Below are 19,817 nucleotides of genomic sequence, written 5' to 3'. Positions count from 1 at the left end.
TGCTTTAACACAACCAAGTAATTTTTTATTAACTTTTTAAAAAGCTACTGATGTTAAACAGAATCTACTTCTCACTGTTAGAAAATGCCCTTAAAAAAAATCTAAGAGCACCTCAGTCACTAAGTCTCATTTTGTCTGACACAATATAACCAGCTCTGATCCCAGTGTATTTCTAAATCCAGCTTCCTGTTCATAGAAGGGAATAGCTACTGTAGCTGTTCCAAAGGAGAAATTCCAGGACAGAAATGGCTGGCAGGAAATTGGATTTTATATAGCCTTTTTAACTTTGTTCTTAAAGGACCCCTTATTACTTAATTGCCGTTGTTCTGTTAATAGCAATACCAGTTTCAGACCAAGACAAAAACAGAAGTTGCCCGAAATGGCTGAGATACTTCTAAGAAACCCATGGAGCGTAACTATTCAGGAATCCTTTGTAATGGAATGTCAGTTTGATTCAGAGAAGGGGAAATGACTGCCAAGCCATTAAAGATATTTGAATCTGGTAAATTACAAAGTGTGAGAAAGGAACAAGTAACAGTAGTTTGGTTTCAGTAAGGTATAGGTTGCACTAAAGACCTTCAACAGGCTTTCAGGATTCTGTTACAATACCCAAAATATATTATTGCAGTGTTTCTCAACAGTGGCAAGATGGATGGACTCCAACTCCTAGAGTTCCCCAGCCAGCATAGAATTCTGGGAGGAAGTTCATCCATCTTGGATGTCGCCATGGTTGCATGAAAAGTACATTTCAAGTTTTCTAGCAACTGTTTTCCGACCTTGCCTAGCTCAAAGGGCTGACATCAGTTTTGAAAGCCTTTCAAAGTTTCAACTTTTAACACAAGGTGGAATTGTTCCGATGTTTCTTTTTCATATTTTCAAGCTTTCCAGACTTAAGACTTGAATATCATTTCTGTAACAATTTGGTATTCTCTTTTTCACAAATCAAACTGACAATCGGATCCATTGCCTCATTTCTGAATTTCGTACTCTTTTTTGGAGGCACTTTCATTAATGGCCATAAGATGGCAGAGAGTTCCTCAGTTAAGAGCCTTCCCACACAATCACGCATTTCCACAAGAAATCAAACTATGCTCCTCTCCTGTTTTCCTTGTATCACAGAATTACGCAAAGCAGGACTTTTGTTACAAGTTTTTAATGTAATTTCCAAATACATCTGATATGACAATTGTACAGAAATCTTCCAAAACACATGGGTGTTGTCAGGTTTTTTTTTCCTTTTACTTATCACTAATTGGCTAACGGCTTGAAGAAGAAAACAAATTTATAAAGTCTGTGTCTGGCCCAGCCAACTCTCCATCTCAGGAAAGCGCCCAAAATGCGTTTCCAGACAGTTACTGTGCAAGGAATACAGACTGTGGCTGGCCTAGAATGAAACGTAGAATTCTCCTTCTCTTTGCCACAGCAAATCAATCGAATCCAAACCACTGTGTCCATAAATAGCTGCCAGATTGGTTTTTTTTTAAAAGAACTCTGTGGGTAACTGTTTAAACATTTCATTGAATATTAACGTTTCTAGAGAAACCAGGCAGCCTCTTGCCCTAGACCAGGGGTCGGCAACCTCGGCTCTTTTATGACTCGTGGACTTCAACTCCCAGAATTCCTGAGCCAGCTATGCTGGCTCAGGAATTCTGGGAGTTGAAGTCCACGAGTCATAAAAGAGCCGAGGTTGCCGACCCCTGCCCTAGACCAAGGGTAAACAACCTTGGCTCTTTTATGACTCATGGACTTCAACTCCCAGAATTCCTGAGCCAGCCATGCTAGCTCAGGAATTCTGGGAGTTGAAGTCCATGAGTTATAAAAGAGCCAAGGTTGCCTACCCCTGCCCTAGATGACTTTGGGTGCCTCCTTCAAATGTCATACACACAAACCCACCCAGCCTTTTCACACCATCACATCTGTACCAATGGGAGGATCCCCTTAACTCCAGATGTTTAACAAAGGCAAATAAAATTACACCCTATTCCCATCTCACTCATACCTGTGATGCCAAAGTAACTTAAAAAAACCAGATGTGCATCCACTGTTCTAATTGTCTTAAGGGGGGGGGAAGTGTCTTGTTAACACAAGTGGAAAATTATTCTCCCTAAAAGCAGCACAACTGCCCAAGAGTTACAATCGTATCAGTCTTCAATGTTATTTATAGGTGGTTGGTATGTACATATCTGGTGCATTTGAGAACTGAAACATAAGGGGGAAAAAAAATTCCGGTGAAGGCTGCACACATGCATGGCCATCCGCTTTCTCTCCCAGGAAAGGAGAGTGAGAAGAAACTTTTGTTAGCCTGAAGCTCTTCCAAAGTGACAAAAGACAGGAGAAATGACTCAAGGGCAGACTTCTGAGACCTGAGGAGAATTTCCATCCATTACACAGAGGCGGCAGTGCCTATGGTCCCTCAGTTGTTTCTACGACTCAGCAACTCAAGACTTCATATTACAATGTCCTCCTTGTTTTCCAGCGGACAGAACTGAGAAATAGGCTTCCACCCTCTCCTTGGTTTCAGGGCTCCCTTTGACAAGATGAAGAGAGGCCGCCTCTTCGCTTCTCAACCACCACCTCAGGTGGAATCAGACTGGGCCTTGTCCCAACTCTGTTGTTACCATCTTCATTGCAACTGGCTCAAATTTGGGAGTTCGACTGAGTCGTGCTCCTATCAAGACCAAGAGGGGAATAAAAAGGCCACCAATTCTTCTACGGAGCTGGTGAAAAACCTCCTGTTCCGATAGATGTGCCACTCCACAGCGTCCTCAACAGGAAGTCACCAAAGCATTCCGAGTCTTTATGGCCTTTGCCCAAAGAGATCGCAGCCCAACTTACTTATCACACTCCAGCTAAAGCCAGAGGAAAAAAAATCCTTTTAACACTGATCTTCTTTGAAGAGCTTTCCCAATTCAATAAAGTCCTCTCTGGACGCATCTCAATCAAACAAACCCACAGAGTCAGTGGCAGCCCAGGTTGATACTTAGGTAACTTGTATTTAGACACAAACTGAAGATGCTTACTGACCAAGAGAAAGTGCCCAAAGCAATACCTATTCATTTAGTAGTTGGCCAAGATCGGAAGAGCAGCCCTCTACTCCTGCTTTCAGGAAAATGAGGCAGCTGTTTCCTAATCAGCTGTTAAGCACCTTGGCAAGGCAAGAAGGAAATAAAAGGTTATTTGAAAGGATTAAAAACAACCTGGTATATGAATACCTGTTATATATGTACACATGTGTGCCTGTGTCAGGATGTCTATTTACACAGTGGCTTCACTCTCCTTTAAATAGTAACAGAAACATAACAGTACAAAACAGAAGGGGCCCACTTGGTCAACACACAAGAGTATCTTATTAAAATCTAAAAAAACAAAAACAAAAAAACGTTATCGCCACATTTGAAGTCCCAAAATGACAACAATAATGATAACCAGAGAGAGGATGTTAGCAAAAAAAAAAAAACAACAAAAAACCACAAGAATAATTAAAAAGAACAAAAAACACACCCCCTTTCCCACTCCAGAGCTTAAAGTGTTTCCACCCCATCCCCAAACTCAGCAAAAGTCTTATTCTGTTGTTTTTAACTTCCAAGAGGGAAAAAAAAATTCCCAAAGAGATGCCCCCCTCCCTCCTGACAAGCCATACTATTGTTTGCAAAGTTTCCAACGGGGCAAAAATTGTTATTTTTGTGTTGGAAGGGTCCATGGCAGAGGCCATTGAGCTACTGGAGTTGGGGGACGGAGGAAGAATGTGTGTGGCAAGACAAAGAGGTGCCACGGGCAAGCTATGGCAAGTCTCGGTGTGCCTGCCCCCTACAATGAATCACAAGTTGGGGGGGGGGAGAGAGAAATGGTACTTTTTTCTCCCTTCTCTGCTCATCAATATGATGAGCAATTAAATGTCCCAAAATCACATTCAGCCAGTTTTGTCCAAAGTCTGCTGTGTTTTGTTTTTAATATGGAATCAACTGATCCAACCCCCCTGAAAAAAATTCAACACACACACAGAGAAAAAAAAAACCCAGAACAGGGATGCAGAGTTCTTAAATCTCAGAGCCTCTGTTGCTGTCCAGAGCAAAAGATGGCCTGGGGCGTGAGTCTCACAAAGGGCCCTGCGAAAGGGGGTTTCTGGCAGCTGCTCTTCCAAGTGGTCTGGATCGTGGCTGCTATGTACTGCTGGTTGTTTGCCCATCCACTTCATCGGTGGGACCTGCAATACGAAACAGGGAGGTTCATGTTCAAAGCAGGCTTGTACAACCGTTGCTTATTCGCAACGGGAATCACTTTCCTCCGTTAGTCCAGGCAGTTTTTCATTTCCATTTTACTAATTCATTCCTGATTAAGCAATTTATAGTCTACCTTTTCAACATTAAATCACAATAAAAAAAGCATAATATATTTTTTAAAATACTAATTTAAGCAGGTCAGATTAACCAATCCGGTGCACTGATCTGCAAAGAGTTCAAAAAGCAACTCCAAACCATTAACTTTGCAAACCGCTGTTACCCTGCCCGGTACGCACGCCAATAGGACATTCCGCGCCCAGACCTATTGGGAAAACACTAGCAGAAATATACAAGGCTGCAATGCATTTAAACCAACACCTAAGGTTGTTTTAAAATTTCTTTACATTTTGTGCTTAAATGTAAAGAAATAAATTTAAATAACCTCTGAATAAACTCCATCCTTACAATACCTAAGCTCAATAATGTGAAATTGGAATACAAAATCTTCCCATGATTAGCTTTGTTTCCATTCCCATGTCTTGAGTCAAAATCGGGTCTGCAGGTTCTTGAGAAACAGAGATCAACCAGGATGATAAAAGCATCCTGCAAATTGTTATTCATGGTTGAGACATGCTTTGGATATTTCATCAGGGACATTCCGGCACGATCCCAAGACCAGAGGTACCCCCATCGATTGTTCCGAACAGAATACAGGTAGTTCTCAACTTACAACTATTAGTTAGTGACTCTTCAAAGTTACAACGGTACTGAAAAAAAGTGACTTATGACCGTTTTTCATACTTATGAGCATTGCGGCATCCCCCATGTTCACATGATCAAAATTCAGACACTTGGCAACTGACTCACATTTATGATGGTTGCATTATCTCAGGGTCTATGATCAGCTTTTGTAACCTTCCGACAAGCAAAGCGACTCACTTAACAACGGTGGCAAGAAAAGTGGTAAAATGGGGCTAAACTCACTTAACTGTCTTGCTTAGCAAACGGAAATGTTGGGCTCAACTGTGGCGGCAATTCGAGGACTACCTGTATCTCCGGAATCTGCTTACCACTTCCAGGTGATCCCGAAGGGGCAAGTACATCATCATCGCTGTCTTCCTCATTGGATTGTGTCACTTCGGGCACTGGTGCTGCACTTTTGGCTTCTTGCTCTTGCTCTACACGACTCCGCAAAGCCAGGATCCGATGGTGCAAAGCTGCATATAGCTGTCCCGTGTCTTTAGAACTTGCCTAAAGTTTGGAGAGAATCATTAACTTTCTCATTAAAAGGGTTGCAAACTGACAAGTAACCTGTCCAAGTAGGTAAACTAAAGGTTTCCTCTGTCCAGTTGTGTTGGTCTCTAGAGGGCGGTGCTCATCTCCTTTTCTTAGCTGAGGGAGCCGGCATTGTCTGAAGACATTTTCCATGGTCAGATGGCCAGCATGGCTATACGCCAAAGGCAAATGGAGTACAATTACCTTCCCATTCAAGTGGCACTTCTTAATCTACTCGCATTTGCATGCTTTCAAAATGCTAGGTGGGCAGGAGCTGGGGTAGGAACGGGAGCTCACCCCGTCCACGGTGCTGGGTCTTGAACCTGGGCTGTCACTTTTGCAGCTGACAAGCTCAGCGTCTTTAGTCGCTGAGCCACTGCACCATCTTTGTCCAAGTATGTTTAGCCAAAAATATGATCTGCTTGCTAAGGAACTCAATGCTGACGTCTGTGAATCAAAAGCACGTCTTCATGAGGCCACTCTTAGAAAACCAGATGGGGATTCTTTGCATAGGATGCAGAGAATTAGGTCACAACCTGTTTCTATCAATCCAGAGGGTAGAATACAAATAACTGATTTTGGTGACAGAGTGGTAGATTGCACATCAGAAAACTTTCTAACAGGTAAAAGAAATTCAACATAGAATTAATTATGGAGTTGGGGGGGTTTCCCTTGAGATAGAAACCTACTAGTAACATATTAGAAATGCTATAATTTGGATTCTGCACCCAGTTGGGGAGTCTGTGTGTGTGTGTGTGTGTGTGTGTCTGTCTGTCTGTCTTTCTATCTAATCTATCTATCTATCTATCTATCTATCTATCTATCTATCTATCTATCTATCATCTATCTATCATCTATCTATCTATCTATCTATCTATCTATCTATCTATCTATCTATCTATCTATCTATCTATCTATCTATCTATCTATCTATCTATCTATCTATCTATCTATCTAATCTATCGGTGAACCAGAAAGCCTTCCAACTGGAATCCTATGGTGCTCTTGCAGGTTATTTTTAATTTTCATTCTTATTTGTTCATATTGAAGAGGAGATTAGACAAATGAATAAAAATGAGGTCTATGGCATATTAACCAAAGCTCCAATGCAAGAGAAAGTCTAAATTCTAAATCCTAGCTAGAGAGGGCAACACTATTCTTTGCCTTGATTTTAGGGAAGCATTCGGTTAGCTAACTTTTGAAAGGAATATAGAGAGACCCAATACATGGGTTTACACAAGGTGGCTTACTACAATCTGTTTTCATCTGTTATTAAACAAATCAGAGTGGCTTGTTCCCCATGTATGACCTGTAACTAATAAGCCACAACATCTGGGTTTATTCATTCTACTGTTATACATTGGAGCTTCTGATGTACACGCAGACACTTCATTTGGTGCTGTGCTCTTGCCAAATGAGTTTTGTGCAATGAAAATAAAAATTGCTTTAAAAAATAATAATAATAATGAGAAAGTGGCACACTGCACAACTTAGGGTCAGCCTCATGATGGCTCCTGACCTCACATTGGCCCCTGCAAGCTTCCTGAGAAAATCAAGAGAGCCAGTCTGGTATAGTGGTTAAGTCAGTGGGCTAGAATCTGGGAGGCTCCTCCTCCCTCAGGCATGAAAGATGACTGAGTGGTTTTGGTGATCCCTCTTTATCAGTCCAACCCACTTTTTAGAATGGCTGTTAAAAAATAGCAGGTAGGGGGCCTTAGATAAGCTTGTGGCCTTGAGCTAACCCAAAATAAAGGCTGGATTTAAATCTAACCAAAGTATAAATAAAATAAAATGGCGGCATCAAGTGTGCAGTTTGGAAATGTACCCATTGGCTAAGAAAAAAGGCAAAAAGAAACGGGGGTGATAGGGACTGCCCTACAGAAGAATGTGCTAGACAGCATTCTAGTAAATGGATAACTAGGATGAATCATAACCTCCAGGTGCAAGTAAGATGCAAGACTTCCCATAATCTCCTCTCAAATATATCTACTGACTCAATCCGTGGCCTTACCAATATAAGGAACACTTTGACTCCTTGGTCTTCTGTGTCCATGGCTGTGATTCGGATGCTTTTCTCACTGGCTTTATCAATTTGCATCTGAGCCCACAGCTTGGTGTTCAGGATTAATCGCAGGCTGCCTTGTGTTCTCATTACTAATCCAAAGTGCCACAGAGATGAAAGACACATGGTCAACTATTTTTTGTTAATATCTGCATTCAAAAACAGTAACTACAGTATTCATATAATTCCAAACCCATAAATCCAGATACCTTTGGTGTACAACCCCCTGAACTGGCAATTCTTACAGCGGGAATTCCCACAACCCCAAGGAAACAAGGACATTTGGAAGATTGTTCAAGACATAGTACTAAACTTGACGGATTCCTTCTTCCTAGCTTCAATTAAGTCAAGTGTCCATCCTAAAGGAGGTTTGTGTGTATTCAAAAGCATATGATGCTGTGTCTCTACCAAGGTCAACCCCGTGACATCACAAGTACTTCATTCTGAAAATCACTGGGGCAGGCAAAGGTCACAGGTAAAATTTTACAGAGGGATTTTGCAGTTAGTTGAATAATAAAGCAGAATGGGCAGGTTACGGTACCAGGATCAGAATTACTTTTTCAAATATTCTGGACGAGTGATGCTTTTAAGTGTGCTATATTTTACCTCACCAATGTTTCTCAACCTCAGCAACTTTAAGATGTGTGGACTGGAAGTCCACACATCTTAAAATTGCTGAGATTGAGAAACACTGACTTATACTACATAGCTCTCTCAGAATGGCAGGAAATCACCCTGATGTTGTTCAACAATCACAGTCAGTTTCACGTATTCTTATATAATTTACGTTGCGGAAAGCTGATTTTCTCCCACGTCCTCTTTATTCCTTTTACAAGACTGGTATCTTAAAAACGCTTGACTATTAGAATGCGGATAAACACACTGTCTACCAACAAGCCTTAATCACAAGGGTACCTGATGCCACAGGCTACCCTTGCAGCTACGAATGTCTATTTGGGTACGCATATCCATAGCAACTGGGTGGCATGGAAATGGATCCAGGACTACACTGGATCCAGCTGCAATCTAGGTTCCTTGCAGTGATTGGTTGGTTAAATTTCTGGAGTCTTTTCCTCTTACCCAGCCGTGACTGCAATGTCCCATCATCTGTAGACGCCATGTCATTCAGCCTCAGAAGCCCTCGGCCTCTTTCCACCCAGGACTGGGAGCTCTTATCAAAGACAAACAACTTGCATTGAATCTGTAACAGAAACATTAGCTGGAGAACTTTAAAGAAGGCAGCAAACGAGGAGATCACAAACCCCAAAGCCTCCAATGCATTTGAAAAATGGGTTTTCATGCTCTCCCCAAATTCAAGTGTTATTTCTCCATAATAAGAAATAGGGAGGTGCCTTCCATAATCCCTTTCATCTATATTACCAGATAAACTAGCACTTAAAGCGGGCAAAATAAAGGAGATAAATCAAATAGAAATTGTAAACAAGGAGGGTACTTCTTACATTTCAAGGCAGTTACCAACAAATACTAGATACACTAAAAGAGGAAATTTTTTAGAAGCAACAGGCAAATCATAGAACAGAATTCTGAATTATGTAATCCTTTGGTCTCATCCAACAGGACTGATTATTAAGCAAGAGGGCAAGACATAGTATTTAAATCATGGGGTTGTACAGGTAGTCCTCGACTTATAACCATTTGTTTAGTGACCACTTTGAAGTTACAACGGCACTGAAAAAAGTGACTTCTGACTGCTTTTCATGCGACCATTGCAGCATCCCCATGGTTGTGTGATTAAAATTCAGACACTTGGCAACTGGCTCATATTTTATCACGGTTGCAGTATCCCCAGGGTCATGTGATCTCCTTTTGCAACCTTCTGACAAAGTTAATGGGGAAGCCAGATTCAGTTAACGACTGTGTTACTAAAGTAACAACGGCAATGATTCACTTAACAACCATGACAAGAAAGGTTGTAATGCGGAGCAAAGCTCACTTAAACAACTGCCTCACTTAGCAACAGAAATTTTGGGCCCAATCGTAAGTTAAGGACTACCTGTATTCCGTACCAAGCAGATTTTTAACATGCAGAAGGTTTGAAAGAAAAAAAAACACCTAACTTTATTAAGCCCCTGAAGTTTTTGCCAGATTGAAGGTTGTGCCTGAAGATTGGCTGAGAGAAGGTGCTCCGGGCTTGTACTTGTAAATCCCCCCAAGTGTGTGTGTAAACAAGTTTTCTCTACAGCATACACCCACCCTCCTGGCAAGCAACACAAAGTGAAACAAACATCCTGGGAGTTGCACAAGCTGAGCGCTGACCTCTGTGGGTCCTACTCACCTGTAGCACATTACTCTCTGCTTCCTCTCCTGTGATTACTTCTACCTTCTCCAGGAGACATTTCCTGGCCGTTGCTTTTGTATAGGCTGCGGCGGACTCAGCGAGCGATTCTGAAATATTGTTGGCTGTAAGGAGATGGAAGGAGGTTAATATGCGGGAAGCCTTGACTTCCAAACTGTTTGTGCATTTCCACATATTGCAAAATTTTGTTTTGAGAGATGAAAATAAACATAGTGTGATCAATCACGAGGAAAAAAAAAGTATTATGACTGTGGGCACCTCTTTCATACTGGAAGTTCTCATGTAGCGACCCAGTTGCTTAGGGACCAAAGTTACAATGGATCTCCCCAAAGCTACTGACAACCCAGTTCTGGAGTTCCAACAGTCACGTGATTACATTTTGGGTGCTTGGGAACCAACTAGCACATACAGCCATTTGCAGCATCCTCTGATCTCATGTCTGCAATTTACTTACTTCCGGTTATGAGCAAAAAAAATACCCATTGAATAAAATAGGTTTCCTTAATGACTGAGGCAAAAAAGGTTATAAAACCAGGTGCAGTCACATGGTGATCCACTTAACAACTGGCACAACTTACAAATTCTGGCTCAATTACAGCCATAAGTTGAGAACTACCTGTATCCTTTCATGCATAGCTTGGATGTATAGAAGATACAAAAACCCCCCACAAAGTAACTTTTCTCCATGAAATTTAGTTACCAAATTTGTTATGCTGCAGAAATAAATGAATATTCTGTTTAAAATGAATTTAATGCAGCAGAAAGAACCATGGAGCAACAACTAACCTACTTACCCAACCCACACCCACACCCTTCCCCCCAGCAACAGAAATAACGTCAATAAACCTGCTGTATGAGCACCAAAACTAATCAGTCTATTGCTGGGATGGTAAATATCCGTGACATATTCTAGCCTAGGAATCCAACTTGTGTAACAAAAAACATGGGTCTCTCAATTATTTTTAATTATAAATTTAATTATAAATTTGGATATTTTAACATACCCAGAATACATTTACTATATTAGTAAAGTAACAACTTCTATCATTTCTAAAAACAAAAAGAAGGCCTTGTCCAGTGCAAGTTACTCATGTTCTGAATCTGATACAGCAATAGCAATAGCACTTAGACTTATATACTGCTTCGCAATGCTTTACAGCTCTCTCTAAGCGGTTTACATAGTCAGCATGTTGCCCCCCCCCCAAAAAAAAAAACAAACAAAAAAAACAATCTGGATCCTCATTTTACCAACCTTGGAAGGATGGAAGACTGAGTCAACCTTGAGCCGATGAGAATCAAACTGCCAAACTGCTGGCACTGGCAGTCAGCAGAAGTAGCCTGCAGTACTGCATTCTAACCACTGCGCCACCAGGCCTCTCTATACAATTATTTTAAAGTTTTCATAGGCGTCCCACTCCAAAGTGATGGTACTTTGTTAGGTTTTCATCACTTAATTCACAGGGGCTTCTGAACGTTGCGATAATGGAACTTAAGGGCCATAAGTGGTTGTAAGACAGAAGCTGCTCTAGCAGGTTAGCTAGAGAGAGAGGAAGGAAGGGAGGGAGGGAGGGAGGGAGAGAGAGAGAGAGAGAGAGAGAGAACACAGTTGTTTGTTTTACCTTTTTCTGGCGTGGCTTCCTGTGATGAAGATTCAGAGCCGGAGTCACCAGTGTTTTCCTTGTTGCTGTCTGTGCTGAGCTCACTTGATTTGGGCGGACTCTACAAAAAAAGAAAAAAGAGCAGGACCTAAAACCATTATCAAAAATTTCAGGCTTAAGGCAATACCTTAGGCTATTTGTCTGCAACGTATAGGGAGTCCCTGGTTAAGAACGGTGATTGGGACTGGAAGTTCCACCCCTAAGCAATGCAGTCATAAAGTTCCATCACATGGCTGCATCGCTGAGAGCAAATCTTGGCAGTTCCCATTGCCATTGTTAAGTGAGGATCATGGGTCATTAAGTGAGAAGCTCTTTGTAACTTCCTACAACCAAAGTCAGGGGGAAGCCAGCAGAAAATCGCAAGTTCCAGACAGTTTGCAGGCAGGCAGGCAGGCAAGTAAGTGGCTGCTGCTGGGCGTGGGGAGTGCCTGGAGGTGACCAACACAGTATGGCAGGACTGGGGTTGACTTACCAGATTGACGTGATCTTCCCTGCTGGCCTCTCCATTGACTTTGCTTGTGGGAAGCCAACAGGGAGGGTTGCAAATGGTGATTACATGATTGTGGGATGCTGCAACTATCCTAACTGCGAGTTGGCTGGCAAGTGCCCAGATCATAGTCACATGACCGTGGGGCTGCTGGGACAGTTAGAACCTGGAGTACCAGGCAATAGCACTTAGCCTTATATACCACTTCATAGTGCTTCACAGCCTCTCTAAGTGGTTTACAGGGTCAGCCTATTGTCCCCCAACAATCTGGGTCCTCATATTACCGACCTCGGAAGGATGGAAGGCAGAGTCGACCTTGACTAGGTCGGGATCAAACTGTTGGCAGTCGGCAGAATTAAGCCTGCAATGCTGCATTCTAACCATTGCGCCACCATGGCCCTTTTACCAATACCAGTCACAAATAATACTCATTCAGCACTGTTATAACTTTGAGCAGTTGCTGAACAACTGGTCATTAATGGAGAACTAGCTGTTAGTCTAAATCAGGGGTCAGCAACCTGAAACAGTGAAAGAGCCACTCGGAACCGGTTCCCTCACAAAAGGAAAAACTGGGAGCCGCAAAAAATGTGTGCGCATGTGCAGAACAGGATTTGACTGAAGAGTGGAGCCAAGGCGAGATATGCACCTACCCTGCATATTTGAATTGATTGGTTGAACTTTTTTAGTCCCACTTTTTTTTTTTGGACTGCACATGGCAGAGGACTGGGAGCCGCAGGAGTCGGCTGAAAGAGCCGCATGCGGCTCCGGAGCCGCGGGTTGCAGACCTGTGGTCTAAATGCATTTAGCAAACCAATTAATATATCATCAGTATCTATTTGGGTGTAGCTCAAGCTTAGCTAATATCCAATTGAGAGTTGATTTTGGTGGACTCAGAGATGACGTAGAGCTATTTGTGAAGCTGAAAACATTTGCTACCTAAACTCCTGACAGGAAGATGAGGCAAGGCTAAACGTGAGGGACAACTGTTTTTCTGTTTTACAGGCTAGCCTCTGCTTCAATATTTATCCTACCATTCTCTGCCTAATATCTGTGCAAGTGACGAGTGACCATCTAAAGCAGGGCTTTTTAACCTTTTCACCCATTGTAGCACTTTTAGGATATGGCAACATCCGAGTACCACCAGTCACCTAACAAGGTGTCAAAAACTTGATGACCAAAAAAAAAAGAAAAGGAAAAAAGTGATGAAGTACAGGTAGTCCTTGACTTACAACAGTTTGCTTAATGACTGTTCGAAGTTACAATGGCACTGGAAAAATGTGCCCTCCCTGCCTGCCCGCCTGGCGGCGCTCTTCCTCCTGTCCAAGGTTTTCATTGTTGTGAGCATTTCTGTTGAGGATTGGCAGTGGGGGTCGGGTGGGGGTTTGGTTTTTATTTCCCCCCCCCTCTGCTGGGTGGTTGCAGCAGGTTTTGGTCACTTCACATGGGACACTGTGACCGTCATAAATATGAATCAGTTGCCAAGCATCTGAATATAAATCATAAGACCCTGGAGATTCTGCAACATTCCAGCTGATCGGCGCTTCTTCTGAGCTCAGCAGAAGCACCAGGATCAGCGCTGAGCCCTGACAGCCCTGCAGCTCCAGCCGTCTCTCACTCAGACTTGTGTGGTGCTGCCACAGGTTCAGCTCATTCTCCTCCCCCACTACCACTTTTCTAGGATGGTTGCATACTACCTGCCAGGTGCCAATGTACCACAGGTGGTACCCGTACCACTGGTTGAAAAGCCCTGATCTAAAGGCTGCTACTGGCATGTGTGCACCTATGGGTGAGAGTGCTAATTCCATCCTGCCATTAGATTGCGGCCTGCCCCCAAGTCTATACACAGGGACAATATTATCTCATCCTGGGTTCTTTGCAATCAGCTGGCAGAAAGCAGCCACTCCAGAACTCTATCACAAAGTACCAGCAGTCACTATAAAAAAAAAGATTGGCTCAAATCCCTACTCTACTGGAAAATGATCTTGGCCTATCGCCCTTACTCTGAATGTAGCACCTGGGTTTGGGAAAAAAATAATAGGCAGGAGAAGAATTATATATGTTGCTGTAGCTGCATAGCATCATTGCAGGTTTACAAAAATATAAATCAGGAATGAACAAACTGCAGCCCCACAGTCACTAGTGCAGCTTCAATGAGTACAGCAAGATATATCCAAATCCATAAAAAGTCCTCCAAAGCTGGACAGACTTACCAGCACTCTTTCGCTCATATTCTGCCCAAATACAAATTTGTTGGTGGAAGCATCGGCACTGTGTGTAGAGTTTTCTATGCTGGAAGGAGAGAAACACTCTTTACAATTTGATGGAAAGAAAGCAAACCCTGCCTCCTTACACCCACAGTCCCTCTGCCACCTCGCTTAAGGAAAGAGCAGTGAAAAGCAATGAAAGCGAGGAAGTTGCTGACATTCTCCCCCACCTGGAACTGATATACTGCAGGAAGTAGTTTGTAGCAGAAGGCATCTCAGAGCTTGGGAGCCAGGTGTTTTGCACATCAGCTGATTCATCCCCTTCATCTCCTAGCTGGGATAAGATGGGTGGCACTGAGATTTGGCAAGGTTCAGAGAACAACACAAAGCACAAGTGTATATAAAATACAGGAAACTGCTTTGGATTAGCTAGCTAACTGGTCCATCTTAAGAGTAGCATTGGATCCTCTGATTAGACGCTGCTCTGAAGGGGTTCCAGCTACTCTGAAAGGTTCCCAACAGCCTTGAACAGGAGATTCCAGAGCTCCAGTGATGGAAATTCTGCATAAACTCCACCACTAAGCAAACAGCTTGCTTCAGGTATGGAGAGGGGGAGGGAAAGAGCAGGGGGGAGGGGGGGAGAGAGGTTTACTCCCCACTCCACCTTCCATTCTGTTGTCTCTCTTACAGACACTGATTTATGAAATAGCTGGAATGAAGGAAGACTGTTTTAGAATACAGCTTCTGAACAGAAACAGAACAACCCTTCAATTAAAGCTGGTGCTCAAAATCAAGATATGGAGCCTGTAGGAAGAAAGCAAGTCATGCAAGTGATACCATATATAATCTTCGATTCTAAGAATGATGCTTATGATTCATTTCTATTCCTCAAGAGTGCAGAAAAACTTCCAAGAGTGGCCCCAAAAATGTGTTATGCAGGAGTCAGTATCAGAGATTCCAGAAGATCACTAAGTTCCACCTCTCCTTAATGAGGCAGGGTCACAACTAGTCTAAGTCTAAGCCTAAGCCTAAGCTAAGTTGAAGTTGCTTCAAGTTAATGTCTAACAGCAACCCTTGAGTGTCTTAACTACAAATAAGGACCTAGGCCAGGGGTAGGCAACCTCGGCTCTTTTATGACTCGTGGACTTCAACTCCCAGAATTCCTGAGCCAGCTATGCTGGTTCAGGAATTCTGGGAGTTGAAGTCCACGAGTCATAAAAGAGCCGAGGTTGCCTACCCCTGACCTAGGGCAAGTATTCTTCATTTTCTGACTGGCAGAAATTTCCAGAATGAGGATAGTTCATTGACTGCAAATTTACAGAATGAGAACAGATCGTGCACAATTTTTCAAATCGTCACTGCCCTCTCTAGGAACGTCTCTGCACGATTAACCTGAGAGGGCAATGGAAAGAAATGCATTACTTAGCTATGAATGGCAGCAGCTCTCTGGAGAGCCTGAAGCAGAGACAGATTCCTTTCCCATCATGATCCACTCAAGAATATATAACCAAGGCATCAGGGGCTGAGCCTTCTGCCTACAACATGGGCATTGCCACTGAGCTATTGCCCCCTTAACGTTTACCAGCAGTACCTGGGCCCAAACTGGAAAAATACCTTCACTCTGTCTCTTAGGTTTTGCCCAAACACAAAGGATTGCTGTGTGTTCTGCTCTCTTTCACATTTTTCAGTATGTGAAGCATTGTTGGGTTTATTTTTCTGGCATGGGTTCTCCTAAACAAGAGAGAAAGGGGGAAGGGAGGGAGAACATAACCACAAGAAAAAGAAACCAGTGAAGAAAACTAGAAATGTGATTCCCACCCCCCCTTCCCTTCCCCTTCAATCTATTAAAACAATTCGGGCTAAGCTGGGTGTACATGACTGGTCCAGGGTCACACTAAAGAGTCTCATGGCCCAGCACGGACTTGAAGCCAGACTTCATAGGTCAAACACTCAAGCCACTGTGCCTCACTGGTTTATCTGGAATCCACTATGCCAGAAGAGCAAAGGAATCTGGGGTACGGGATAATCAGTGGAAAGAAAACGCCATTTTCACATTTCATTGGAAGTAACAAACACAAACGTCCAAGAAGCCATTGGGAGCCCAGTTCACCTTGAAAAAGACTTTACCAGATGGACCCGAACAACACAAACCCCGGTGCTGAAACAAAAGAGCAAGAGACCCACCAACCTCCTTCCCAGATTCCATCCATTTCCCAAATGCCATCAACAGACTCACCATTTCTTCTGAATCGGGACTTTTCGGTACGGTATTAGTTGTGGGTTCAAATGTAGCAGCCAGAGGATCTGGAGGGATACTTACACCATTGGTTCCACTGCTTGGAACTGTGATAAGAAACAACATGCAAGATGTAAAGGCTCTCGCATCTTCATTTTTCGACCCTGCAGTAAATCTAATATTACTCTAATGTTGTAGAGATGGGAAGCCCGGACAGCTGGACCAGTTAGTACATAACACTTTGTTAAATGTACGGTAATAAGTGAGCAGAGCTCAGTAAGATGAATTTGTACTGGATCTTTCTAGTCTAACATTCTTTCCCTTATTGGATCAGTCAAACGAATACAAAAAAAAAATCTACGAACAGGACATGCCAAGATTACCTGATTATTATTTTTTTTGCAAAGGATTCACTGTCCACTGATTTTTTTCCCCAAAGTGGTAAGACTTGATGACATTTCCCGCCCCAAAGAAGTTACATTTTTCTCATTCCTCAAAAATGAGGAAATGAGGAAAACCCAGTTCTGTTCTTCAGCTCCAGCTTGTTATATACTTCAACATGTACCCTTTAAAAAGGTCAATGCTTCTCTTTTTCAAAAAGAGAAATATAAAATGACACATCCAATATTTCCTCAGTACCAGATAACATGATTCTAGCAGCCTTGCAAATATTTCCATAACCCAGCCTTTGTTTGTATATATCAATGATCTGTGACTTGACACCCCCACACACACACACTCACACATATACACATATAACTTTAGACAAACACATGATATTCTGCTTGGAGGAAATTTACACTTGGATACCTCGAAACTGAGATCTATTGTAGTTTTGTGAGTCACTCTGCACGCTGCTTCATGGACTGAAAAGCGAGCTATTCTATACAGAGTCAAATTATAATTTCATCTAGACGACGGGTGTCAAACTTGCTGCATCATGTGACATGTCACGATGCATTGTGACTTTTTTCGCATTGCTGGAACTGGGGTGGGCGCAGCCTCTGCATGATGCAACCGGCCTGTGGGCCTGCAGTTTGACACCCCTGATCTAGACAAATAACTAGCTTGCTGTGATTTTTAGAGGTCTTTCCTATTACCCATATCCAAATAACTAGTTTGCCTTCCAGTCTTATTATAGATTATATTAAATTTTCCACATATCCTGTGCATTGACTTATTCAAGAGTCAGTTTGGTCTGAGGTTAAGGCATCAGGTGAGAAATCAGGAGACTGTGAGTTCTAGTGCCCCCTTATGTATGAAAGCTGACTGGGTGACTTTGGGCCAGTTACTCTTTCAGCCCAACCCACCTCACAGGGTGGTTGTTGTGGGGAAAATAGGGAGGAAGCAGTGTGTTCATACTCTTGACTTATTTATAAAAAATAACAAAGGCGGGATAAAAAATAAAAAAAATATTTATAAAACAAATATAACCCTTCGATATCCTAGTAAATTATTTTTTTTATAAAAATCTGTATATTATTCTAATCCCTTATTCTTCCACGTTGTCATTTGATCAATTCTAATCTGATTGTAAAAGCTCAGATATATCTGCATGGATGTTGAAGATAGTCTATGCTACGCTGCATAGGTCATCTTCCATATTTGAATCAAAATTTATGTAAATTCATTTTTACCCTCTAAAATACTATCATCCAGTTGCTAGGATATCCCCTTCATTTTGGAAAATCAACCGAAACAGTGAATAGAATTTGAAAATATCATAGACTCCGATAAACACTTGACACTTACTCCTTCAAAAGATCTTGCCCGCTTGAAATTTATCACTCTGAATGAAGAGATTACAGAGACTAACTTGCCTGTTTGTGAAAAAGCTTTTGGCTGGGGAGCTTGCAATACTGCTGGGCGCAAGACACTTCGCTGTTGTTCCTTCGGTTTCTGACTTGGGACTCCTGAAAATGAAAGCGGGCAATTCTTTCTTTGACTCTTAGCACTGCTCACATTGGTAATGAGAAAAAAATCAGCAAAGGGTGAACAGCAACAAACAGTTTGCCCTGGGAATGAGTTGTATTAAAAATACAGGACTATGGTAAAGGATTTTGAAATGCAATCTTCAGATATCTAAAAGGTCATTATATAGAGGAGTATGAGTGGAGAGGAGAAGCAGAATTAATATTCTGACACTGTAGGAAAGCAGATGCAGGTTAAATATTCCTTGTATATACAAAATTACTTTATGGTTTAAAACAATACTACAATTCAGTTTATATACAAAATTACTCTATGGTTTAAAACAATATTACAGTTCAGTTTAAATCTTCAGGCTGAATTTCAAACGTCTAGAAATAGGCAACCTGTCTGCAGAATAAGCTGTACTATTAGAATAATGAAGCAGCCCTTGGAAGTAGTACAGCTGCATCTTTTGCTTTCCAGAACAGCCACTTTAAGAACCAGAGCTGATACAGTTCTACAGAGGAATTACTGAGTCTGTCGTTTGTACTTCCATAATTGTCTGGTTTGGTACAGCAACCAAACAGGACAGGAACAGACTTCAATAGATAGTTAGGACTGCAGGAAAAAAACACACACAACACCAATTGCAACCAGCTTGCCTTCCCTTGAGGACCTGTATACTGCACGAACCAGAAAGAGGACTGAGAAAATCCTAGACGCCTCACATCCTAGACGTAAACTGTTTCAACTCCTCCCCTCAGGATGCCACTATAGGGCATTGCATGCCAAAACAACTAGACATAAACACAGATTTCCCCCCACCCCCGGTGCCATCACTTTGCTAAACACCTAATTCCCACAGCACTGCCTTGTGCCTGAGGATTTCTAACCATGTAAGTAGGTCTGCATTGCTATTATCTTCCTCTTCGTTCTCATCTTTCCCTCTTTCCTACTGCTCCCATTGGTATCTTACGATTTATCACTTCTTGTTTGCATCTTATGGCTTATGGGCTGTGTCTTATGATTTATGATCTATGACTTACCACTTTGTTGTTTGTATGGACACTGAGAACTTACGCACTGGCGACAAATTCCTCGGGTGTCCAATCGCACTTGGCCAATAAAGAATATTCCAAAATATTCCAAGAGAGTGTGATTTTAAAAAAAGGAATAAATGATATAAACAATCCTTAAAACTTTCTGGAATGGTTTAATATTCTGGGCGACCATTGTACTCTGTTTGTGTATGCCTGAATTGATGAGCTGAGTAGGCCATAGCATTTACCTCCCTAGATAATGTTTATATGGCAACTAATCAAAAAAAGTGCTTAGGCAGAGGGAAAAATGATAGGTTCTGTCCAACCTCCAGTGATGGGTCTCTCTAACCCTTCCGGAATATCTCCAAGATCCAGGGAAAACATAAATGGACCTTTCAAATCGATTG

The 19,817-nt window shown here is 42.2% G+C and overlaps 1 protein-coding gene across 1 annotated transcript in view; it reads right to left on the bottom strand.

Annotated features, from left to right (window-relative positions):
• Positions 1-4,029: 4,029 nt before the first annotated feature.
• The window catches only part of RANBP3 (RAN binding protein 3), a gene marked incomplete at its 5' end in the record, with an annotated part of 33,931 nt that continues 18,143 nt past the window's right edge, over positions 4,030-19,817 (bottom strand). The window contains 11 exon segments of the mRNA XM_081314689.1: positions 4,030-4,204; positions 5,291-5,471; positions 7,507-7,649; positions 8,638-8,758; positions 9,854-9,978; positions 11,494-11,593; positions 14,230-14,308; positions 14,454-14,557; positions 15,838-15,954; positions 16,460-16,566; positions 18,280-18,372. Coding sequence (XP_081170815.1) covers positions 4,161-4,204; positions 5,291-5,471; positions 7,507-7,649; positions 8,638-8,758; positions 9,854-9,978; positions 11,494-11,593; positions 14,230-14,308; positions 14,454-14,557; positions 15,838-15,954; positions 16,460-16,566; positions 18,280-18,372 — 1,214 coding nt within the window. The 3' untranslated portion in view covers positions 4,030-4,160.

Source organism: Vipera berus (assembly GCF_964194415.1).
Source record: "Vipera berus genome assembly, chromosome: 1".
In the NCBI taxonomy this organism is placed as follows: Eukaryota; Metazoa; Chordata; class Lepidosauria; order Squamata; family Viperidae; genus Vipera; species Vipera berus.
The sequence above is the reverse complement of the archived record's forward strand: the minus strand, read 5'-3'. Positions and strand labels throughout refer to the sequence as shown.